Source organism: Hyperoodon ampullatus (genome assembly GCF_949752795.1).
Source record: "Hyperoodon ampullatus genome assembly, chromosome: 4".
NCBI lineage: Eukaryota > Metazoa > Chordata > Mammalia > Artiodactyla > Ziphiidae > Hyperoodon > Hyperoodon ampullatus.
The window spans coordinates 118602050-118619781 of NC_136917.1; the positions used below are offsets into that span (position 1 = coordinate 118602050).

At 35.8% G+C, this 17732-nt stretch overlaps 1 protein-coding gene across 1 annotated transcript in view; it reads right to left on the minus strand.

The window, feature by feature from the left end:
* Nucleotides 1-17732, minus strand: part of FCHO2 (FCH and mu domain containing endocytic adaptor 2) — a gene marked incomplete at its 5' end in the record, with an annotated part of 111858 nt that overhangs the window by 64541 nt on the left and 29585 nt on the right. Inside the window, 5 exons of the mRNA XM_079703345.1 lie at nt 1052-1148; nt 1878-1976; nt 6755-6859; nt 14655-14807; nt 14893-15034. Coding sequence (XP_079559471.1) covers nt 1052-1148; nt 1878-1976; nt 6755-6859; nt 14655-14807; nt 14893-15034 — 596 coding nt within the window. The remainder of the gene's footprint in view (nt 1-1051; nt 1149-1877; nt 1977-6754; nt 6860-14654; nt 14808-14892; nt 15035-17732) is intronic.

Sequence of the window (17732 nt, forward strand, 5' to 3'; positions counted from 1 at the left end):
TTCCCTGGTGGCACAGTGGTTGAGAATCCACCTGCTAATACAGAGGACCTGGGTTCGATCCCTGGTCCGGGAATCCCACATGCCGTGGAGCAACTAAGCCTGTGCGCCACAACTACTGAGCACACGTACCACAACTACTGAAGCCTGCACACCCTAGAGCCTGCGCGCTGCAACTACTGAGCCCACGTGCCGCAACTACTGAAGCCCGTGCGCTCTACGGCCCGTGTGTTGTAACTACTGAGCCCGCGTGCTGCAACTACTGAAGCCCACACGCCTAGAGTCCATGTTCAGCAACGAGAAGCCACCGCAGTGAGAAGCCCGCGCACCACAAAGAGTAGACCTCACTCGCCGCAACTAGAGAAAAGCCTGTGCGCAGCAATGAAGACCCAGCACAGCCAGAAATAAATAAAACAAAACAAAACAAAACAAAACAAAAGAAATCTAGAAGACTGTAAGTATGCTGAGCAGGAGAAGAGAATGGTGCTTATTATATTTGATATAATATAACATGCTTATTAAAAGTTAAGATTAAGGAAACCCGTAATCATTTGTTCATAAAATAGGAACCAGGATGCCTGTACTCACTGGTATATTCCCCAGTGTCTAAAACAGTACCCAGAATACTATTAGCACCCAATAAATAAATCTGTTGAATATATATGTGAATGAGGAAAGAAAAAAGTTATTAAATTGTAAGAAATGTTCTCCACTGGCCTCAATGCTCTGAGGGCTTAATATTCTCTCCCACTCTTTGTCTCATTAAAATGGCCTTCTGTCGCTAACTCTACTTTTGAAAATATAAATAAACTGTAATATATTAATTTAGTAAAGGTATGATAACCACTTTAAGTAGTACTAAATTATTAACTACTGAAGGTCAAAACAAAAACCTAACATACCATCAGACACAAAGTAAATGATATCTGAGATTTCACACAGATTTTTAGGTACCTCCCAAGCTCCATTTTGCAATTTTGGAATTTAAAGGCAAACACATTTGTTACTGGATGGGAAATGTGAATATGTTTCCTTGCAAAGTTTGTCATCTTACCAGGTCTTTCCTTCCCAGTGCCTTTTGACTCAGCAAATTTTTGTATCAAGCTTTCAACTGTAGTGTTAGCCATGTTATTTATAAATTCTTCATGGACCTATTAAAATGAAATAAAGATAAGTTTTTTTTCACTTTCCATAAATATTCTTACTGTATTTCAGACAAAACTTCCACAAAACAATTAAAATTCATTATACCAAAATATATATTTTTTGACCCAGAGCCTTTGAGAACTTTGATTTGCCTAACATGCTCTGTTACCTCACTAACACTGTTAGTAGATCTATGGATACAAACCACTTTTTACATGAACCCCTTAACATATGGTCTCACAGCCTTAGAAGTCAAGGCAGTGTCCTGTTCCTATCTTTGAGTGTTTTAGGGACATAAATCTTACGATAAATAAAACTTATACAGCAATGAAAATAGTATTAGAACTTTAGTAACCAAGAATAATAGACTTCATCTTTCTCTACTATATTTCAATGCACCCCAAATGTCATCATTAAGGCACTTTTATATTTTTTGAAAATTTCTAAGCACAAGCTCTATAACTTACTGAAGTTGCTATTCTAAGTTTTAAAATAGTAGAACTTTGTAATAAAGAAATATTCAAAAATTGTTAACTTCAGAATTTTAACTCCATAATTAATTTAAATTATCATCCTTGATAGGATGGTAAAATCCAGGTTATTTTGTATTTAATACATGTAAATACATATTCTTTACCTGAAATAATTCAGTATCATGTTATGAGTTATGATTTTTAGAGTCAGAAGTGAACATAAAATTCTCATGAATCAGTTCAATAAAAGTAAAAACGTACCTGGCCTATCTGTAAATGAATTTCCTTTATAGCATTTGACAAGGATCCTATAATTTCTTTTATATGAATGAGATGAGTTTCTTCAATATCTTGAAATTTCTGGGTAGCGAATATAAAAAATTACACATACATAGATATATTCTGAAATCAAAACACTTTTTAGAAGTCATCTTAATACAGCTAACCAAATTTATCAAGTTATCATTATTATTTAATATTTAACAATGCATAAAAAAATACAGCATCGAAAAAAGTTAACTTTTTGTTACATCATTTCTCGGGCAAATATGACTTTTTCAGAATTAGAAGATACCACAAATTAAAATCTATAATCATGGTCAGAAAATTAGAAGGAAACCCAGAAGAGAATAGTGTCAAAAAACCAAGGGAGAGGGCTTCCCTGGTGGCTCAATGGTTGAGAGTCCGCCTGCCGATGCAGGGGACACGGGTTCGTGCCCCGGTCCGGGAAGATCCCACATGCCGCGGAGCGGCTAGGCCCGTGAGCCACGGCCGCTGAGCCTGCGCGTCCGGAGCCTGTGCTCCGCAACGGGAGAGGCCACAACAGTGAGAGGCCGGCATACCGCAAAAAAAAAAAAAAAAAAAAAACAAGGGAGAAGTATTTCAAAAACTGAAAAACAATTAGTTTGCAGAGCTAAAACTACAGTTTACTTCTTAAGACTTTACAATCTAGCCCATAGACTTTCAAAAAGGTCTAATTCTTGAAATGTTAATACATAGTCTCCAAAAGAGACAGTCTATGGTCAAAGAAATCTGGGAAAGCCTGCATGTATATATACTCTGTCTCAGCAGTTCTCAACTGAAGGTAGAGATGATTCAGATGACCTGGAGAATGTTTTCAAACTATAAGGCAAATAGATCCTCCGCGACTCCTTAGGCAATGGGCTGGAAAGAGGTAAGAATGTTGTTTGGAAAAAAAATCCCAGGTTATTCTGATATTTACTCCCTAGGAAGAAAACCACTGCTAGATTTGGCTTCACAATAAACGTATTAAAAACTGAAGTAACTGAGAAATACTAAAGTAACAAAACTTGTTTCACTCTGTTTAACCCAGTGTCTTCCAAATTTCTTTGACCATACAACCCTTTTTTTCTTCTTCTCTGAATATCTATTAATATCTCACAGAACAATAATATTCCTCAAAGTAGGATTTGGGAAATGCTGAACTAGTCATTTTCAAACAAAAATACATTTGTCATTTCCAGTGCACAAACCTGATTACCCACTTTCTTGACAAATTACATCAGTTCTAAGGAGCAGGCCTAAATGTTTGCTATTTTTCCCTAATTTATCAAATTAAATTCCCTCACCCCATATTTAATGTCCAATTTTTTTCAGCACTGAGTTACGTGATCAGAAATCACTAAGCCAAATAATCATGTCTATATTTGTGTAAAGGGTCTGAACTTCTAAAAAAATCAATTATGGTGAAATTAGTTTTGGCAGTAATGCAATGAAGTCCAAAAACTTAAATGCATTTTATTCATGAGAAATGACAAGAGTTAAAATAGAGTGCTTGTCTTGACTAATTTTGACCAAGTCCAATGAGAATACCAATACTGCAAGATCCTGAATTACTCTTAAGAACTGAGGAACATTCAGGAGGAGCATGATCCTATTTTACGTTCATGTTATAAGAATTCACCCTCTGCTTAAATTTCTGCAATTTAATGAACAAGATATTTTCTCATAGACAGGTAGTCCCAAATCCAGGAAAGCTTGGTCAAACAGGCACTAATTTCAAATGGATGATCCCTAATTCCAAGGAAACTTGTGCCTTCTTCTCATTCTCTTGAAACACCTACATTGAATAAGTCAGATCCTCAATAATTTAGAAATATCTTGAAGCATGAAGCCAAACAGGAACTAAAAGCAGGATTCAGCTACAATCTTGAAACTGTGCTTTATTTTTGGTGGGAGGACTGCTAAATATCAGAATTCCTCAAAATTAGTGACTACGAAATAAGCTCAGAGTTTATTCAGCAATGGGAATATAGTATCAAGTGTGTGAATATAAATGAATAAATCTTCTTGAACAAATCAGAGTTTTTCCTCCTTGCAATTTCATATTCACTGTGTTCACATGTACTGTTATATTAGTTTTTTTTTAAAGTACAATTTTGTCAGCCATGAGAGATATAGAAAAGCACTCTAATACTAAAACTCCTTAATCTGAGGGTGTTGCTCAAGCAAATCTCAAATTTCCTTGAACTAGCCATCTAACTGTTCAAAGTAAACAAAATCTCCCTACCGTTTCAAGTTTTTTAAGTGTCATTAACCGACAGTGGTGAAAAGCATAAGCACAGAGTCACAATTTTAATCATGGTTATTCTCAACTCAAATGCAAAAACTTACATCACAAGTACTCCAAGTAAATTCTAACTTCTTTCACCCCAGGTAAATATATGTCCTGCCACCCAAATTTCATTCTCACTAGATTGACAGGCCCCTTCCCACTAGGATTAAGTCAACCCGCTTGGCCTGGAACAAAAGGAAAGTAGAGAAGCAAAAGAATTCTTTTCCCTTCTAAATAACCCAAAATAAAGTCTACTGTCTATTAAGAAACAAAAGTTAACCTGTCCTGCAGTTGTGCATGTGTGACAGAGACAGAGAGAGACAAAGAGGGAACACGAGAGAGAACACATATATACATCAGCACAGTATACCATCATCTTTATTTAAAAGAACCATGGTTAAACATCTGCTCAAACAAATTAATGTTTCCATCTTGGAATTGGCAAGATAAACAGTTAAAATGCAAGTTGAAAAAATGTAATGAGGAAGCAGAAAGAGATAAGGAGAGGGAAAGATGAGTGCTGAAGATTCTTTATAAGGTAATATATACAAACAAAAAACACTGACTCTAGGCTTCCCTGGTGGCGCAGTGGTTGAGAGTCCGCCTGCCGATGCAGGGGACACGGGTTCAGGCCCCGGTCCGGGAAGATCCCAGATGCCGCGGAGCGGCTGGGCCCGTGGGCCATGGCCGCTGAGCCTGCGCGTCTGGAGCCTGTGCTCCGCAACGGGAGAGGCCACAACAGTGAGAGGCCCGCGTACCACAGAAAGAAAGAAAAAAACACTGACTCTAACAAGTTCTAATTTGTTTTTTCAAATTAAATAACTGAAAGGCAAACATTTTCACTGATAGAAACTAATCATTTTGATAGGAAATTAACAAATCAAGAATAACTGCCTTATAAATGAGTGTTCCTAATGATTTAAAAGATAAAAGAGAACCTGATGAAGTCTACAATGACCTCAGTTGCTATAGAAGTTGAAACTTTTTATCTCACTAGAGATGGAGCCTCATTTAACACAAGTAAACCCTTCTTGAAACATTATCATTTCCCAGCTGCCATGACATTCCATTTCCCAGTTTTCTTCCTTCTCTGGCTTCTCCTACTTGGGTTTCAGCATCTCTTCCTCTCCCAAACTGACAATGATGAACCTCTCAGAGCTTGGCCATTATTTCCCCACACTCTATCCAAAGGTGATGTCATTATGGCTGTGTGTACTGTCCAGCCCCTATTTTATAAAGGCCCAATCCTTTATTCAAAACCTTTGGGACCAGTTGTTTTGGAATTTAAATATTTTGGATTTTAAAAAATAAAGATAACATGGTGTTACCATGTATCTCATAATACTACCAACAGGATCTGCAGTGGCATCTGTTTATCAAACACTAAAGGAAAACATGTATATTCAGTCTAAGTAGGATAAAGATACTACAAATCAGCCTCACATTGGTTCAAGTTTTGCTGCCAAATAAGTTCCAGGAAAAAAATTTTTGGTTTTCAGAGCTTTTGGAATTCAGAATTGTGGATAAGGGATGTGAATATTATGTCCAGGCAAGATTACTTACAGCCTCCAAAACTGCCCATTTGATGTCTCCACTTAGGTATATGCAGCTCAAAATTACATGTTCAAAACTGAGCATCTCATGCTCTTCCGACCCCTCAAACTAACCACTCTTCATCTAGCCTTTGTCATTCATCTCTATACACATAGGCTTACAAGCCAAAACCTGGAAGAGATCTTGAATCCCTTTAGAGTTCTCCCATTCTCCCTACCCCTGTCATCTCCAAATGCATTCACTTGTCTCCTTCTCCAAGGCCACCACACTGACCCTCATCCTTCTCACTGGACTATGATACTGCCTTCCAAATTGGACTGTTTTTGTTTTTTTGTTTTTTTTTTTTGCAGTACGTGGGCCTCTCACTGCTGAGGCCTCTCCCGTTGCGGAGTACAGGCTCCGGACGCACAGGCTCAGCGGCCATGGCTCACAGGCCCAGCCGCTCCGCGGCATGTGGGATCTTCCCGGACCGGGGCACAAACCCGTGTCCCCTGCATCGGCAAGTGGACTCTCAACCACTGCGCCACCAGGGAAGCCCGAGACAGACTGTTTTTAACTGATTGTCTGTCTTCCCTTACTAAAATGGAAGTTCTATGAGAGCAGGGATTCTTGACGGTTTTGTTAACCACTATATCCTCAGCACTGAGTCATTTCCAGTTTTCTTCTTAAGTATAAGTCAATTTTAAAACCCATACATAATCATTACTGTCTTCATCATCTACCAATGTCCTCATTTTCTCCAATGCTCTTTAAACATTCTAGTCAATCTGAATAATCCCTTATGATATTATAACTATTGATTCTTGGTCTTCAATCTCCAAAACAAGATGTATATTTTAAAAACAACATTATTAAAACACTGAGATTGTGCATTTTAACATTTTCTAATACTAAAAAATTTTATGACAGAAAAATTGTATTATTTTTTATCACTAATATAATTTATTATAATTTATAAACAATGAACACAAATATCCTGTTTTAGATTTAAAGCCTTAAAAATACCAACCTGAGCTGTTTCTGTCATTTTCTGTTCAAAATCAGCTTTTGCTAATGCATATTTTTCCACATAGAGTTTATAGGTATCTGTAGCTTTCTTAGATTTAACAGCTGCCTGTAACAAAACAGAAACATTTTGAACTATACAAAATATTTTTTATTTCCTGATATAAGTTTATATGAAATAATAATTTAAGTGCATTTTAAGAAATGAGGCCTATGTTGAGTTCAAGATGACAAAAACTAATACCTTTTTTTCAAGCCCTCCTTAGTAGTATTTTTTGTTACAGTCACACAGTAATGCAGAAATTAAATGCTAATTCTCTTGTCTGATGGAACGTGCTTTAAAAAGTTAAAATACTCTCATTTTATAACCCAGAGTAAGATCACACAACCACAAAATAGTACAATGTTACTAAAAATTCAACAAACAAAACTGTGACAATACCCTCAGAATGTGCTTGACAATCCTTTACACACCTGTGAGTCTTCCTTCCCTCCACAACAGATATTCCATTTAATGTCTGATCAGTGGCTATAAAGCTAGCTCAAAAGTTGAAAAAAAAATCAATTTTCCTTGAGGTTTCTCAGTTTCCATTGTGCTCCGGAAAATCTATAAATTTGTTTTTAATCATTGCCTATTTTTCAAGTAATTGTTACTGCATTATTATAGTTCTAATTTTATCAAAGTTACTTATTCAATAAAAACTTAATAATACATTAAATATTAGGCAGTGACGAATATGAATACAAATTATATAGGGATCTTTTCTTCAGGGACTTCATAGAAGTATAACCCATATACATAAACAGCTAGAAATTGGTGGAAAGTAACAAAGAAGTAAAAACAAATTTTATGGAAGATGGACATTAAGGAAGAAGAAAAACTATGTGTCACCTGTAGGTTGGGGCAGACATGTGGCTATCAAGAAATTTGATTATTCTCAAAGGATTGATCAATTTGGATACAGGAAGTTTGAAGGGAAGGGGTGTTGAAGTAAATAAGAGTTTAAAGAAGATCAAAAAAAGAAAAGCTATAGGATTTCAAGATAAAAGATCTCCACTTTCTTGATGAGGTAAGAGGGGGTCTGCTACGAGTGAAGAAGAGTAGTGTAGGGTTGGGAACTTCAGGAGAATAAAGAGTTTCAAACCATGGTTGTGGAGGATGCAACTGGTAATAACTACAGGAGTAAAAGTCTTGCAAAGAGCCACTGAGGGCTAAGCTGCAAAACTTGGAATTTGTGCAGAGCCAATCAGAGCCAGTAGGTAATTATCTCCAGCTATGTTCAGGAGTCTAAGAATAAGTATTAGAAACAGAAAGTTGGGTTTACCTGGAGGTTTGGGGTTGGCAAGAGATGCATACAGTCTTATTCTCTAAAAAGGCAACTCTGTACTCTCTCTAAAATATAATTGCATATATTATATTAAACATATATGCTTTATGCTTGTGGGCCTTCTTAAATAAATACAGGATGCCACTTTATCTTGTAGTGTATCAGAACGGTATCTTGTATCAGAACTGGTTTCGGATCCAAAAGAAACTGGATTCAACTTCTAGCTCTACCATTTACTACCCAGTTGACTTTGAGTTTTATACAGTTCTCTCATTCCTAAAATGGAAATACCACATATTTTTTTTAGAGCTTTGGCACAGATGAAATGTAATTTATGTAAATGCTTGGGACAGGGACTACAAAATAAATAGTATCTACTATTAAACATCAACAGGAACATACATCATTATATTTTGGTGTTACATTTTGCTGTTATTATATCTAAGAGTTGTTCTAAGCTCTACCCCTAGAGTAAGTGTCTAAAACCTACAATGATTTTCTAGTTTGCTCCTATGGACCTTTTTTAAACTCTCTTCCTATTGTCTAGCCGTATGACATTATTTTATACTACCGTTAATATACTTCCTCTAACATCCTTGCCCTTTCAAACAGTTAACAATTAGATGAGATGGATATTTAGAGTTTACAAACTACCTTCACAGGAAGTCCAGATAACCAAGTATGCTAGAATTTATTTTAAAAACAATTTTAATGCCATGGTTATCTGGGTTTCCTTTTGGATTTTGTTATGCCAAGAGTCTTGGAAGAAGAGAATATCTTCCAGCTACCTAAATTTTCAGTCTATACAAGAGTAACAAGCAACCCACAGTCCATGGAGTGATTTTTAATGACACAGTCTAGCAAAATGATATATTCCCACTGGGAGCCCCTTCTTTGCTTCTTCTTCATCCTAACACTACTCTTTTTTCTCTGCTGCCTATTAAGTTATTGCCTTATAATTTATGTGTTGGCTACTGATAAATACATTAGCTGTGATCACTCCTAGAAGTATTTGAAATTTGAAAGGAAATTCATAAACAATGGAAAAGTCCCTCAAAATATAACTATAATGATTGTGTCCATACTTTTTAAAGTAATTTATTCCATTACAGGTTCTACACAAAATAAGACACCTCCCTTTCTAAACTAACCATTAAAACCTTTCTCTAGTAGCCTCTTGTTCTGTACTATTCAATAAGTCTTAGCTCCTCAAAAAGAAGGAAGCTTCTTGAAGACAGAGGGGATAATATGTACTCAGCCTTTAAGAACCTTATAACATCTAGCATGATGACAGGCACATGGTAGAAACTAAAACACTTATTTACTATGGCATACAAATTCATAATCCAACAATCAGAAAATATGTGAATGAACCATTTAAAAGGGGAAGAATTGAGTCTATAGCCTATATTTAAAGTAAACTCTTAATTTTTATTATATTAATAAACAGGAAAAGTTCAAATAATATTTTGCTATAATGATTATTTTTCCTAGTAGACACATATGTTGCATTGTAGACAACATAATGGTTTCTCACAAAAAAAGAAAGAAGATACCCTTTATAAGTTCTAATATATTTTTTACATCAGCTTTCACTCTTCAAAGGTAAACATCATATGTCAGAATAAGGAAGTTACATACCAACTTAAAGAAGCATCTTAGAAAACTGGCAAAAGCAGTACTTAGTAATGAATACATTTTTTTTTTTTTTTTTTTTTTTTTTGCGGTACGCGGGCCTCTCACTGTTGTGGCCTCTCCCGTTGCGGAGTGCAGGCTCCGGATGCGCAGGCTCAGCGGCCATGGCTCATGGGCCCAGCCGCTCCGTGGCACGTGGGATCCTCCCAGACCGGGGCACGAACCCGTGTCCCCTGCATCGGCAGGCGGACTCTCAACCACTGCGCCACCAGGGAAGCCCATGAATACATTTTTTAAAAGAGTTTATTGATTAACAAGGTATTTTGAGTAATGACAAAAAAATTTAAAGAAAACTAAGGGTATCCTATAAAAGAATATAGAGGCCACTTTAGAATGTTATCGTATTCTGGACTTCCCTGGTGGCAGAGCAGTTAAGAATCCGCCTGCCAATGCAGGAGACACGGGTTCGAGCCCTGGTCCAGGAAGATCCCACATGCCGCAGAGCAACTAAGCCCGTGCGCCACAACTACTGAGCCTGCGCTCTAGAGTCCACGAGCCACAACTACTGAGCCTGCGTGCTGCAACTACTGAAGCCCACGAGCCTAGAGCCTGTGCTCCCCAACAAGAGAAGCCACTGCAATGAGAAGCCCGCGCACCGCAACGAAGAGTAGACCCCGCTCGCTGCAAACAGAGAAAGCCCGTGCACGGCAACAAAGACCCAACGCAGCCAAAAATTAAATAAAAAAATAAATTTATTTATTTTTTAAAAGAATGTAATTGTGGGCTTCCCTGGTAGCGCAGTGGTTGAGGGTCCGCCTGCTGATGCAGGAGTGACGGGTTCGTGCCCCGGTCTGGGAGGATCCCACATGCCGTGGAGCAGCTGGACCCGTGAGCCATGGCCGCTGGGCCTGTGTGTCCGGAGCCTGTGCTCCGCAACGGGAGAGGCCACAACAGTGAGAGGCCCGTGTACCGGAAAAAAAAAAAAAAAAAAAAAAAGAATGTAATCTTATTGGGAATATATATATTTTTTGAAAGCAAGAAACATCTCTCATAGGAAATGACTATACAGCAACACTCAGTTAAGTCAAAATGACTTTCTAAATAGTATCTTTGCTTAGTAAAACTGTAAATTCTTAGGGTAGACTCATTGAAACTAAATGTCCCAGTAGGAACAAACTTGACCACTTTTGTAAAGTGATTATTAAAAGGGATGTTGGAGCATAGCAACTTATGCTTTAAAAGCAATAGCTACATTTCTTCTCATAAACAAAAGACTGGCCTTAATTACCTACTGATAATGAAATAAATCCTACATTTTATTCATTTCCTTAGCATTATAAATAAGTTTACTGATGTACTACCAGAAATATTTCTGTTTAAGTGTCTATAATTTTTATAGTAAACTCCTATGAATCAAATATATACATATAAAATAAGTACTTTGTCATAGTCCACAAATATGAGTAACTTCTAAATGGTGCTTTATAAAAATAAGGGTTTGTGAATGAGGATGAGAAGCATACTATGTCATAATACCCAATAAGTGTTTATGTTTTCAAGTTCACCAAAGGAAAAACAGTTCAAAGATCCATGTCTTAAAAAAATCTACATTCATGTTAATAAAGAGCTTATTTATTACAGGCCAAAATAAATTTACTTAGGCTTGGATTTGAATATATATAAATCAGAGACCCATTAACACATCTAGTATCACAAGCAAAGATATCACCTCTGAGCAGAACAATTAGAAAAAAGCACCCCTTCCTCTTCTTTTCTTTTTGCTGATTTAGAAGATTTAGACTATACTTCTATTCTCTCAGTAGTTATGCTTAATGTTCATGCTTGACTACTACTAATTCTAATATACCATTAATTGTAACACACACCATTATCTTGTGTACCACTAAAACAGAAAAATACTGTCAAACCATGAAATAATGCTTTCTTATCACTTAAAATTTTTATTTTAGATTTATTAAAAGAGCTCTTCTAGACTTACTTAGAAGTAGATTTTTACTCTTGTGTGATACAGAATTAAAAAGAAAGCAAAATGAACTTTCGAGATATTCCTGAATCTTTTTTCACAGTCAGGTTCTGACCCTTCTCAGTTACTTCCAATTCAGGGACTGCTGAGGTCTGTTTTTTTCCCCACATAGTGTTATCTTCAATGTCACCAGAAGCATTACTGACAGAGCATTTCTTAAAAGTGTTCCACTATCATCTCCAGGTTTTCTTCCAAACATTGGTGCTCACCATTTTTCTTGATCTTACCAGGTCTCAACAAAAGGTTTTCAGACAACAGTCAGAACTAATCCTTCCTCAATGCTCTTAAAGTGGTCTGTTAATTGAAACATCAACGTGTTGCAGTTGTCCAATCATGCCACCAGGTATATAACAACCAAGTTCACAGAGGCAGTGAAACTACACCACAAATGCCACCATGCCAACAGTGATTATATGATACTATCATTTGACGATGCACTCTGATTTCAGAGATGTGAGGAAAAAGATATACCCGGTAGCTTTTAATATTCTCTTTTTCTCTGGTGGCTCATTCTGAATTTATCTTTATTTAACCTGCTTAATACCAGAATGTACTTTTGACCTAAGAACTCTTGAGTTTTTTTAATTCTGAAATATTCTGATCTGTTAACTCTTCAAATATTACCTGTCTACCATCCTCTCCATTTTTTTTTCTTCTGAAATCCATATCAGATGAATGTTGGTAACCTTTATTCTCTGTACTATGTTATGGGTGAGTGCCCAAATCCAATCTTTCACTATATTAGCTCTAAAGTTTGTCTTCTCTGTTGCTTTTTTAAAAATTTCAATAACCATATATTTCATTGCCAAATTTTCTAGTTAGCTGTTTTCCCATCTACTAGATCTTATTTCATTATCTCTCTTAATTTCTTTAATATAAATTTATATTCATTTGCATATCTGAACATCCTCAACATACACGAACATTTCTGATCATCTATTTTATAAATCTAAATTTTATTTGGAGTGAATTCTTATTCTAATTGTTAAATTTATTGCCATCTGTCTTAGCAGAGGTATCCCCTGCTTTTCAAAAGTTTGTCTTACAAGTTTGTTTACTTTGCTTTTACAAAAGAATTATATTAGTTCCTGTTATCACGAACTGAAAAACATTCAAAGAGGATTTTCACTTTTACAAAAACAGGTGAAAAGAAAAATAGCATTCAGCGTTTGTTTTGCAGGAGTCATTACAGAGGCAGCGCACACCCTGAGAAGCAGTGAGAGTGGCACCACCAAGCTCCTTCCCACGATCTACACTCAGCATCGGTCTCCAAAGCTTTGAACTGTGTCTGTAAGCATCTGTGCTTTATCTCAATTTATTTTGTGCGTGCATTAGCAAGATGTGTTCTAAGGTATTTGCTTCTCTGCTTACGCCATTTTGGCTTATGAAAGGTTTCATAGGAACACTCTACTGTTGTATAGCAGGGAAAGCTATATTAGCTATATTAGATTTCTTAAGATGTTATTTTGCTCATTTCAGTGGGAGGTTTCTTGTTTTTTCCCCTCTCTCTTCTCTCTCTCCCTCCACCAGTGATGCTGGAAAACTCTATGGAATACAAGGTAAACACCACCTCCTAGAATTGTGTTATATTTTATCATTTATGCTCACCCATCCCCATTTAGCAGTTTCAGGTTATCTCCTGCCAGCCCTCCAAGGCCCCAATTTCGTATCAGTCTTATAAAGGTAGCTTTTAATTAATTCCCTGGAAGAATATAGGGGATATGATCGAAACAGTCATGAACTGGTTCCTTGGCCTGACTGCCAGTCAGAACTGCATCCTTAAGCCCCAACTTCCAATAATGCTTTAGCCCTTCAGCAGCCCAACAGTCTTTTTTCACTACTTATAGTTTCACCAAGTGAGTGGGGTTCCTTGGGCTTCATCTCAAGTGGGGAATATTTAGTCCCCTTTACCACACAAGAGTTAAATTCCACTGCCTAACTTAGGACTTTGGGTCCAACAACCCTGCATAATCAATCTCTACATGCCCTTTTGAGTTTCTGTTCCATTTCTGGTTCATTATGAAGATAATATTCTTCTTTTTGGAGCATGTTATTTTGCTTTATTTTCCCTTTTTATATTTTATTCTTAACTGCTATGCCTGGAATGAAGAGCGTTTTAAAATCATGAACTTACTGTGCCTCATTTTTTACCCCCTCCCAATTTTTATTTATTGCACAAAACACTAAAGGAAACATATTACCCCAAATTCCATCGACTGTTTTGATTTTTCCAGATGCTCTTCTAGTTTTTGCCCATGTATATACACTTTTATAATTATTATAATTGCAACATAATTACAGGTTTTTTTTACTGGCTATTTCAAATATTCTACAAAGCTTTCAAAATTATCACTCCCTATGGCTGATTCCTAAATGATATATACCACATCAAACAAGTGGATGGTTAAACTGTTTTGAAAGGGGAAAAAAATCTACTTTCAATCAAAATGAGAGTGGGGGAAAGGGTTGTGGTTTACCACAATACTACATACATGGGCTCAAAGTCAGCAATAAATCACCCACAACATATATTTAAAGTTTATCTCAAGTAACTTATTGCCTTGCTATATCTACCAAAGTCTTGCTTCAAAAAAATTTTTACCTCATTATTAAATCTTACACCAAGCAGCATCTCATCAATTATCTTATAAAAATATCCTGCAAATGTGTCACCGATATAAAGAAATCATTCCTTTTTATGTATTTGCTAATCTATCTACCATATACAACATATTTTGTAAACCTACTTCTGTTTCACTTAGGTGAATCACTAACACTCAGAGGCACAGTGACTTCATCTTTAATATGAGATCATTCTTGAGTGTTTAAAGATTAAATGCAGTCTTGTATTTGAAAATGCTTTGAAACCACAGAGGTATTATTTTTATTACAATTACCTTTTCTATTTCTCTTTGTGTAGCTCCTTCCTTTTTCAAACGTTCCTGTTCTACACATTTGGCATTGTAATTTTCCTTGGATTTCTGGAGGGCCTGAGTTATGCTCTGAATGGTTTGAACAGCTTCCAGAGTTCCTGCAACTTCTTCTTTAGTCTGTTTGGTATGAAATGATTCATCAAAATGCAGAACTACAAAGCATTCAATATCTGATCAATCAATCCTTTAACAAAACTGATACCTTTTTATGCGATTTTACTTGTTCTTCTCCATACTTCTGAACTTCTTTTATTAATTCTTGTAATTTTCTAACAAGATCCAAGTGACAATTTGCTAATTTCTCTGTAGATGTTTTGAACACATCCCACACTGGTGCAAATGTTCTAAAGCAAAGAAAACATGGGAATAATTTACTAACAGGAAGAAAAAGTTTAAGGCTCCAAAATAGAACCAATGGAAATAATGTTATATTCAGTAATTTTAATTAGTCAAAAGATGAGATTAAATTAAATCACAAATTAAACGACTGACAGCCTGACCTTGATTTTTTTTTAATCCTTGGTTAATTACTTAAAATATTTTTATACCTCAGATACAGAGAAATGAGTTAACTCATATCACAGGTCTGGCCATGACCCTCCCTTAATTATAACGTGTCATTTTCTGAGTTGATCTGGTTATTTAGATTTGTATCAGAAGCCTTTCTAATCACTGTCTACTGTTTAAAACTAACTTATTATCAAATCTAAATTTTAGACTCTTCAGTGCTCCATTTAAAATGCTTCATCAAAAATAAAAGCTCCTGCAAATTCCCTGGCAGTCCAGTGGTTAGGACTCCGTGCTTCCAATGCAGGGTCACAGGTCTGATCCCTGGTCGGGGAACTAAGATCCCTCGTGCCTGCAGTGCGGCCAAAAAAAACCAAATAAATAAAATTAAGAAAATAAAAGCTCCTCTGAATTTAAACATGCAGAAGTCAAATTTGCACATGATTTTTTAAGTGCCTTCATGATTAAAATTTATTTAAGAATTATTTTAAAACTGTTATCTGAAACTTTGTTTCAGATTTTACCCGTGTACTTCAACAAACACTAAGAGAGTCCCTTTTCTACTACACTTGGCATAGGACGTATGACATACTTTCCTACCACTTCTTCTCAACATGGAGAATTTAATATTTTCAACAGGTTCAAGTACTTCCAAGAGTTACTACATTATAATATTTTGAATAATACTTAGGATGTCAAAGGTTAGTTTAAACTAATTTGGTCAGTAGGGAATGATATAAGAAAAATTTTATCCTATGCTTTCCTCAGGTACTTCCTCAGAGATTTTCAACAGCACTTGCTTTGCTCTATGATAAAACAAAAACAAATAGCAACAATGATCACTAATGCAAGAGGGTAGGGAAAGAAATTACTTATCCTAATATGTACTCTGTGCCAATTACTGCATTTCCTACCCAGTAGGAAAGCTAACTGACAACAATCATTTTAAGCAATAACAAAAAGTTCAAAGAGAATAATTAAAATACTTAAATAGGACTGTTCTGATTAGATCTTCACCTCACACTTTTAAATCTAATCAGCACTAAATGTGGCAAGCAGTTAGATGGAAAATTTTGAGAGAAAAAAGGACACCTGAAAAGTATCCACTCACTACAGCACCAAAATACATGTACATCACTTCAGGTAAACCTGATACATGATAGTCTAGACTTTACAAAACAGGTAAGATGAGGGTGTCCCTTTACTTTACCCAAGGATTATTTACACTGAAAGGAGGTTCAACATAAGATTTCTTTAAATACAGGTTTCTTTAAGGGATTTCAAGAATCATTCCATTTTTTAAAGTTTGACATACACAACTTTTTTCTGGTCAGATAATACAAGTTAATGTACAATGAGCACTAAGAAAGGAAATTGACCAATCCAAAATATGTTTAAACGCAACTAAATACAGAAAGATAAAATTTAATTCTTGCCTAAATATGCATCAGTAAACAAAAACATTAATATTTAAAATCTTTATCATCTTAAGTAACAACACTAACACAAAAAATAAAATATCACCTATTATTCATGAAAGGCACATATTCCAAAGACAGAAGTGTTTTCAGTAACTATTAGAAAACACATGTTTTTTTCTACCTCCCACCTGGTAACTAAAAATAAGAATTTCCTATATTAAAACTATGGCCTCATACTGAGTGAAGTAAGTCAGACACAGAAAGACAAATATCATATGATATTGCTTATATGTGAAATCTAAAAAAAAAGGGGGGGTACAAATGAACTTATTTACAAAACAGAAATGGGGTCACAGATGTAGAAAACAAACTTACGGTTCCCAAGGGATGGGGGGGAGGGATAAATTGGGAGACTGGGACTGACATATACACTCGACTATATATAAAACAGATAACTAACAATAGCCTGCTGAATAGCACAGGGAACTCTACTCACTACTTTGTAACGGCCTACATGGGAAAAGAATCTTAAAAAAAACAAAAAAACAGAAGTAGAGTCACAGATGTAGAAAACAAACTTATGGTTACCAGGGGATGGGGTGAGAGGGGAAGAACTGGGAGACTGGGATCGACGTATACATACTAGTATATCTAAAATAGATAACTAATAACAACCTATTGTATAGCACAGGGAACTCTACTCAATACTCTGTAATGGCATACTTGGGAAAAGAATCTAAAAAAAGAGTGGATATTTGTATATGTATAACTGACTCACTTTGCTGTACACTTGAAACTAATATAACATTGTAAATCAACTCTATTCCAATAAAAAGTTTTTAAAAATAATAAATATTTCTACAATATCATACTGGAAACCTAAAAGAATGAATATATGAAAGAAAAATAAATTATTTGTTAAAAAAAAACAACCCATGGTCAATTGGTTAAAGCTAGCTTCTGTTATTCCAGTTACTTTCTGGCCCTTCTACTGTGGTCAATAAAGAAGAAATTATGTTTTCGAAGAGGCGCATCTACATGGAGGAGTTAGAAACAGGAGGCTGCCAGAAAAGTGAGGAGAGATATGGAAAAAAGAAGGAAGAATGAAGTTGTA